The sequence below is a fragment of the Acyrthosiphon pisum genome, chromosome X (genome assembly GCF_005508785.2).
Source record: "Acyrthosiphon pisum isolate AL4f chromosome X, pea_aphid_22Mar2018_4r6ur, whole genome shotgun sequence".
In the NCBI taxonomy this organism is placed as follows: Eukaryota; Metazoa; Arthropoda; class Insecta; order Hemiptera; family Aphididae; genus Acyrthosiphon; species Acyrthosiphon pisum.
In genome coordinates this window covers 55070060-55079267 of record NC_042493.1, presented here as the reverse complement: position 1 = coordinate 55079267, position 9208 = coordinate 55070060, and the positions used below count along the sequence as shown (strand labels likewise).

The following is a 9208-nucleotide window of genomic DNA, read 5'->3' as shown; positions in this document are numbered from 1 at the left end:
AGTACCTGTTTCGGTTTCTTTACACCAATAATTATTAAATAATAGAGTTCTGGTTCTAAATTTTGTTTAAAATTTAAGGGTCAAGTTCCCGTCCCAAAATGTCTAGTTATTATGTCATCGGGGCCCAATATTCTTGTTTCCGAGAAATAAATAAATAATAATGATAATATATTATTTTAATACCTAAAAAATAATGTTATATGATATCATATTTACCCGGGTTGACAGTGAGCAGCGGTTATGACGTGTCGTTGAGTGATCAACACGCCGCCGCATTTGTTCTTGGTGAAAAGCCCCAACCATGTGGCTTCCCTTACCAACACTTGCCATGGCCATTCACCAAATGTCGAACCCGTTCCGCCGACGATCCGACCGCTTTTCCTCACTAAAGGCCGCACTCCACACGCTAAAAGTGTGCACACAAAACATAACACATCACAGATTAATTCGAAAATAGAGCGTAATATAATAAATTATGATATTATTTCATATTTGGTAACATCGCTATTACGCGAAAGAAAACCTGTTGTTGCGCGCTGCAAAAATGATTATAATATAATATTATTTATCCGGTTTGGTATATTATTGTGCTGTGTTGTACTCTCCGGACCGTTACACATCGTCGCAGAAACGAAACCATAGAAATCGCTTTTACGCCCTACTCGCGTGGTATTATTTTATTTCCAATACTAGAATATTTGAAGCTGCCAACATCACGCGTGCCAAATCTGGTACCAGTTACACCGGCTATACATAAAATAAAAACTAAAGAAGGCTTTCTTCAAAAATTTCGCAAATTTTAAAATCAAATATTAGTATACATATATATAATATGATGTAAAAAAGATTTTTAAATCACAAAAATGTACGTAAAAAATTAGTGTATCCACTATCCAGTTAATAATAATTATGGACCACCCCAAACATGTGTTATACATAATATATTACATTATAAGACATAATATCTATGTCTCCTATATATAGTTGATATGCCATACATTATGAAACCCAAAGGCTTAAGTTTAAAAAAGTTATTTTAAATCAATAACTAATAATACCTACCTAAATAATAATTAAATCAATTATATGGATGCACTCGGGTTGAGGCAAAACGATCATCATATTAAAATAAATTATTTTATTAGTTTCGTGTAACTCATCTGTCGCAGTCGTACACTACATAGGTGGTAGGTACCTACATAATATAATAGTATTATTATTAAATATATATTATACAAGGTCGATTAAAACTGTCATATAAAATCTTATAGTATCCATATAATATGTCTTGTGAGTATACCTACCTACGTAATTTCAGTGCGAAAACCTATTAAGCGTAATGGATCTGATCTACACGGCAAATTTCGAAAATCCATATGATAATAATAATAAAAGACCGTCCACCAAAGAATGTTACCTACTCAAAAACCGATACATAATAATCGTCTGTGTACGATGGGTAAGAACGTTATAGTCAACACGTCAACGTGTTTATTATAGACTTTAAAATATTGTAATAAATATTACCGTTAAGTTACCCGGACGGGAATTCGTAACAACTATACAGCTGTGTGTACGGTATACGGTATATATTATGAAAGATTGTTACTAAAACATTATCGCCATGATTACTGGGCCAAGACAGGTCAGCGAAAATTAATGCCTTGACAGAAAACATACATTCACATAGTCTAGAGTATATAACAATATAATGTATTTGTTTTAATCTAGAATCTATATATACCTTTTGTTTTCGAGTGATTGGAGGAATTATAAAAAAAGCACTCTCCTTATCGTTTTTTGTACACGTCTGACGACTCTGTTTCACATTGCAATGTACAGGACTAAGTAATTTTTGATTAAACATACCTATTATATCTGAGCTGTCAATCTTGTATCAAACTACATGCTACGATAGGAATATAATATACGATCCACGGGTCCAATAGACAAATTGTTGTACCAAAACTGGTACGCTTATTAAAATCCATAAATATAATTATATAACATCATTGGATTGTGGTAAGAATTGATTATTGTTTCTACTCGTAATTCGTATTGTAGTATTGTATCGTTTTTTTTTTTTTTTAAGTTTATAACTACTTGGCTTCGCTACTCCTGCAATAAAATTCACTACAAATATATCCTTTCGTGTATGCTTAGTCATAAATTCAGAATAAATAATTAATTTAAATTCTCCATTTCGCATAATATATCTACATAGTGTTAGAGATACTTATAAACATTGGGAGTTTACCAATTGCGCTTAAAATTACCTTTTCATATACCAATTGCGCTTTATACATTTTAGGGTCAATAGAAAAATTGCACTCAAAATAATTTACAATACATAAGGAAAAGTTATAAGTTAGTTATACATTTTTTATGCGAGTATTAATACATAATATAATATAAATAAATAAACATTTTTTTTCTTCACATTTACCAAGTTACTTTTTGATCGTCAATTTTATAAAATGTATGATAATGATAACTTGTTTTCGTCTATCACGCAAAGGCATATTTTCGTGATCAAATGTCCGTAATAATAATAACGTTTCATAAAATTCCCGATACCGTTATAAAATGTATTATAACCAGTCACTCTAACGAGTAATCAATTGATCAATAAATACGTTTTTAATTTTCAAGCATTTTAGTGTGTTTATGTTGATGTTAATGGAATTAGATCAAAAAACAATATTTCTAAATCTGAAGATAGCCGCCAGGCGGCAAATTTGAATACAAGCGCAATTGTTATATTTACCGTAAAATATAAGAGGCGCAATTGGTACACTGACCCTTAAATATAAGCTGTGCAATTGGTATATTGACCCTAAAATACAAATTTTGTTAGGGTGAAATTGGTCCATGCCCTAAACATTTTGATGTAATATGTTATTTTATGACCTAAAAGCGATATAAGACAGCCCTAATTATGTTTAAGGGGCCAGCGCGCGACCTGTTTTTTTGCTCAAAAACATGCCTTACAGGAAAAACTGTAGTGCAACGTAAACAAAAATCGAAGTCTAATGCGCCCTGTAAAAAATATTCTTCTATCTAACAAAAAAAAAATTATGGAAATCAGACCAATCTTCGAGTTGTGAGAGTTTTTCCTGTAAAGTGTGTTTTGGTCGATATAATACACCCTATCAACCACCCCTAAATAGGTATTAGGTAGTAAATTAGTGGAAAAGTCTTATAATTGAGGTGGCAACTAAAATATAAAATTTAATTTTCAAGTTTTATAGAATTGCGGAAAATTTGAAAAGTCGCGACCATGCCCCTTAATACAAAAATAATTATGACTTTATATTTAGAAATCAAAATATTATATCGATTATACGAGTAAATAAAAGGAAGAAAACAATTTAAATCAAAAATGAGGTGCCTAGAACACAAGGGGTATAAGTGACATTTCTGACAAATCTGAGATAAGTGTACAGTAAAAATACGAATGGATTAGCTGTAAAGAGATACAAGTTCACATATTTCAGGCGCGATTATTTCGAAATTCAAATAATGTCACTTATACCCCTTGTGTTCTAGGCGCCTCAAATGTGATTGGAGAATCTTCTCTTTTTAGTCATTTATTGTGACTACAGGTGGTGCAGTGAAATTGGCTGCTTAAAATGTTTGCACACCCACATAAAAAGCTTAAATGGCACCCCAACCATCTTTCGTTTCCCCCATCACCCCCACCCCATCATATAAATCAAACCGTAGATTACGTGATAACGATTTCACATACTTTTCCTGTAGTCCGGTTCAGCGGTGGTATGATGGTCGTGTTCGACGTTGAGCGTGTCCAGCACGACCGTCGTGGAAGGCGTCTGCTTGATGGGCAGTTTGGTCGGCCGCTTGTTGTCCGTGGCGTACGTGGTTGGCTGGAACAGCTGAACGGGAGTGAGCAGGGTCGGGTACTTGGTAGGCCGGGACACAGTGGTCAGCTCCAGGTACGGGGCAGCGTCCAGCAATGAACTGATCGGCGTCGGCCGGTACGTCGTGGTGGAAGTCCACTTGACGGGCTGCGTTGGTGGTTTTGTGGGCTTGACGGCCGCTGGTTTTGACGGTTTCTTCGTAGGCGTAGCGGCTGTTGGTGTAGCGTATGCAGGCTTCTTTGTTGGCCAGCCAGCTGGGTCGTCGTTACTGATGGTCACGTTGGATGACGATGGGTCGCCGGACAAAAGGACCTTTTCCAGGTCCTCGAAATTGCCTTGTAATGATTGGACAACCTTCTCGACGAACAGGTGGACCTTGTCGTCCAGGTTGTCATCGACCGTTAACTGCGGGTTGGAGTCGGAGTCGGCATCGTAATCGCCAGCCGAGTCGACGACGGTTACGTCCGGTTTCTCCTGTTGCGTGGCTGCGGTCAGGTTGACGTTGGGGTCGCGGACCGGCGGGAAAGCAAACGTGTCGGTGGAGTTAAACGGAACGGCGCCCACATCATCGTCGGAAGTGGACCCGTGCACCGCGCTAACCGGATACGAAGACGACGACGTGTGGTGCTGTAGATGGTGGTGCAACTGCTGCTGAATGTGGTGCTGCTGCAGGTGATGCACGTCGGAGGCGGTTATAAACACTTGCGTTGCAGGTGTCACTACAGGTGTTGGGTAATCATCGTCGACAGTGGACGATGGTCTATAGCCGCCACTGGATGACAGCACGGCAACCGCGCCGCCATCGTTCACCACCGGTTTGGCCGTCGAATACGAGCTCGAGCCACCGTTACCCGAGGCTGACGGCTGGTACTTGTGGTATTGATGGTTCACTGATGTTATTACCGTGGTGAACACGTTATTGTTTGTGCCGGCGTCGTGGTGTAACGCACTGCTGAGCGTTGGGGGTATTCCGGTGGTTGTTGTGGTCGTCGTGGATGCCGGCCGGTGTCCATAGTTTGTGGAAACCAGTGGTTTGGCTGACGTATGTAAGGCGCTAGTGGTTGGTTGGTAGTTTGCGTTGTAATATTTGTCGGCCATCGTGGTTGAACTGACCGGCACAAAAGCCGCGTCCTGCTGGTGCTGGTGTTGAGGATGGTGATAGGTGGCAGTGGTTGTATACGCCGCGCTCACCGACGGTTTGCCCGTCACGATGATGCTCTGCGACGGTTTGACGTGCGACGAGGGTGGAGGACGATACGATGACGAGGAGCCCGTGTACACCGTAGACGCGGGCGTAGTGTATTTGTTAGGATTTTTCGAATCGTTGGCTGGGCTCAGGACAATGACAGTAGGCGCGACCTGTTCGAACGGCTTGGCTGTGGTTGTGGTGGACAGAACGTGGAAATGCGGTCCCGGCAAGTGGTGGCTGGATGTGGTGGTCGTGGTGGATGGCGTTGATCCGTAATAGTTAGTCGGCCGGTCGTAGTGCTGCTGCGCCGTCGTCGACGAGTGGATGGTGGAGGGCCTGGTGACCGGGAACGTGGACGCTCCGTAACCGGGCGACTTGGAATCACCGTCAATCGAGCCCCACGTGTATAGAGCGGGTGGCGGCGTAGGTGGTGGACTACTCGACTGCATCTGGTGAACATACGATGGTGAAGCGTCCATCGGATCCACGTGATGCCTGTCCGGCGCGGGTGGCGTATAGTTGAGTATGGACAGTATGTGGTGGATGGAGTTGTTTTCCTTTACGTTGGGGTCATTAACCGTCAGCGTGGGTATCAGCACCATGTTGTCGTAATAGTCGTCGGCGGCCGACGGGTGTTGGTGTTTGTGATGGTTGTGGTGCGCACCGCCGTAACCCTGTTTGGACGTGGTCGCCTGGACAGTGGTCGCGGACGGCGTCGTCTTCCGGATATTTGGCACTGAGTCCGTCGACTTGGACACCGGCGACGACGATGACGAATATGGCGGTGACTGCGACGTCTGCAGCTTGACGGTGGCCGCATCGCCGTAATCCACCTTTGACGTGATCTTGTTTCCGGCAAACGGCGGTGGCCGGTTCTGGTGATGATTGTATTGGTGGTAACCGCCGTCCGTGGTGTACTGTTGCACGACGTCCGTCATGTCGGCCGCCGGTGGTAACCGGTCTCGGTGGGCCTGCATCAGGGCCGTGAAGTTACCGAACAGGTCGTCCGGCCTGTATGTGTTTTGCACGGCCGACCCGTTACGGTGCATCAGTATGGTGTCGGCCACCGGCTGTTGGAACGACAGTGGCGGCAGATCGTTGTAGTGCGTGCCGGGTGTCGAGGTGGTGGCGGCCGCGGCTGTTGACGCGCTCTGTTCTATCGCGGCGGGCAGTTTTACGCCGGCCGGCAGCCGACAACAGGCGCCGAACAGGAACACGTCCACGCAAGACCCGACCACCGAGCCGCCCAGTTGCGTGCACTCGTAGTTGAACATGCACACACCTGTTCCTGTTCCGGTTCCGGTTCCGGTGGGGGTGGTGATTGATACATCGTTCTTGTACGGATGAGTTTCGTCTTTGCACGCACGAGGTACGATTCGGTATCCGCCAAACTTTCTGCTGCCAGCTGAAAGAGATAAATTGACGAGGATGTTACGAAACGATCTCTTAATATAATCTTACAACATAAATACTTCATAAAATATAATATAAATACTATAAAATATTCGCATCAGGGTAGATCACAAAGTGTTAATACAAAATAATCAAAAATATGCAATTTATATACCAAACCTTAGTTATAGCTAACTGTAAAAAAGATCGCAAACGGGCAGCTTTTTATTTTTAATTATAAAAAGTCAAGTCAGTAGTGTAAATATAGTTTTTTATTGATGGGAGGGGGGTCTTGGAAAAGTACCTAACCCATACCTATACAAAAAGTAGAGGTACCTACTATAAGGTATTTATAAAACCCACAAAAAATGCATTAGTGTATTCAAAAATATTATATATTAAGGCGAGACTCAGGCACCTCAAATTTAAAGGGGGTTATTCCTGTGTGTGAATGTGTAATGGATATGTTTATAGAATATAGTTATTAATTATTATATAAATTACCTCATTGATTTTTGATACTTGAGTTTATATAACAACTACTTCTACACTTATATAATAATAATAATAAATAATAAAACGAAGGTAAGTACTCCTGTAAATAGGTATGACAGCAACATATAAAGTACAGTGACAGTCTTTTTAAACTATCATGAGATTATGATATCACAATTCATACTATCGCAGTTTAGTATGAACTGCTTTATACCATATATACATTAAGAGTACGCCACACCTTCATGTGTTGTTCTCGCCATACAAACATACAATATAGTAAATGTTTGTTTAGTAAAACCACTTTTCGTCGATACTCTTTACCTTAAATATTAGAGTATATTGACTCATGATCAATAAATAACGTACCTAATGGAAAGAAACTAAGACCATTAACATTTATCTGTTTTTCTCATTGGGTTTTTTATGATATTTAAATTTTTAGGTACGTTTTGAGGAACTCTATCAACAATTAAATTATCGACAACACATGCGGGCGTGGCGTCCTTTTTAAGAAATATTTTTAAAACATTTTTATAAATATTAATAACAATAATATTATGTTTTTAAACTTTTTTTTAACATCATTAATTTATTTTATTTAATTTTGCAAAAGGAAACTTGAGGTTCTGACACATGCCGCCTAACATACACTTAGTCAAGTATATACACAATAGATGACGAGGTTTCGCTAAATCGAGTACCTATCATCACATAGTGTAGCCGTGCAATTATATTATAATGTGCATTACATAGAATATTTCATTGGTCATTTTAAACAAGTACTATAATCAACAACTGTAATAGTAGTATGTACATTTGGAACAGTAAAAATATAATTATAAAATATGTGCAGTAAGATTATTAATTTTTAATTATTTTTATAAGAGAATAACAGCCTTTCTATTTGTTTTCGTATTTAGATCTCGAGTTCAAATTTGTAAAAGTTAAAAATCCCATAAAATATACATAAAAATACAAGATGCATACTTATGTTTTTAACATGACTATCATAATTTGAAATTATCTCTTTGCATAATCAATATATTGACTATATAAACTATTGAATATAAACCTTTATAAACATTGAAATCTATTGCGTACAATTCAGTACTTATTTCAATATGTATGTTTTCTACAGGTCATGTGCCGATAGACACAGGGGCGCCATTTCAGTTTTTTTTTAAGGTGTGCAAACAATTAAAGATGCCAATTTTTTCCCACCTCTAGGCCAATCGTTAAAAAAACGTTTCTAGTGTTTTCAATTTTTCATTACAGATTTATTACAGTATCGAAAACATACTTAATAAAAACATATTTTTATAGTTAACACATTACATTTTACATTTTTACCGTTCATACATTCTGTGTATATACTGTATAGTGTATAGTAAAGATATTTTTAGATAGAATAGATGCATATTATTATTATTATGTCTTTTGTCTATCAGTAGCTAGGGGCGGACTGGCCCAGGGTGCTACACCAAGTGGCACCCCGGGCCCCCGTTTGTATTTATGATCCAGGCCCCAGATTACCACAGTAGGTATACGGTATAATACTGGTATATTACGGTATTATATAAAATAAAAATAAAATAACATATTTCAACATCTCTACAAATAAACAACATGTTATTCTTATTTTTTTTTTTTTATATTTACTTATAAAACTAAGGGCTCTTTCCTAATTTAGGTAGGTTGGAAAAAAAATTACGGGCCCCTAATTAATTTTACACCCGGGCCAAAAATATCCAGTCCGCCCCTGTCAGTAGCCACTTACCATTTACACATATTTGTGTGTGCCAGTGGATAAAGTGATGCCGATATCAATTTATCAATTATCAAATCAAAGAACACAATATTATAATATTATTTATGATCAGGGCTCGTTACTTCATGCACTAAAAAATGCATGAATAAGCATGCATTCATGCACTAAAAATTGTCAAAATATGCATTAAAATATGCACAAAAAAGTTCGAAAATATGCATTAAAATATGCACAAAAAAGTTCGAAAATATGCATTTATATGCTCTAACATTTTTAAATTATGCACTCAAAATATGCATTATGTAAAAAAAATCATGAAAAAGTTTTAAAATAATAAGAATTAATCCATAAATTTAAAAAAATTCAAATTCCTCCACAAAATTTTGCAAACGGCCCGCAACTGTTTGTTTTTCTTTCGGCATTGTTAAAATAAAATATGAATAATGTGTACAGTAGTAACCTACCTATACCTCACATGAA

The 9208-nt window shown here is 38.7% G+C and overlaps 1 protein-coding gene across 1 annotated transcript in view; it reads right to left on the bottom strand.

Annotated features, from left to right (window-relative positions):
* LOC100164176 (serine protease lint) overlaps positions 1–9208 on the bottom strand; it is a 59695-nt gene that overhangs the window by 16460 nt on the left and 34027 nt on the right. Inside the window, exons 3-4 of the mRNA XM_001944295.5 lie at positions 3752–6475; positions 217–406 (exon numbers count right to left, since the gene is read on the bottom strand). Coding sequence (XP_001944330.2) covers positions 217–406; positions 3752–6475 — 2914 coding nt within the window. The remainder of the gene's footprint in view (positions 1–216; positions 407–3751; positions 6476–9208) is intronic.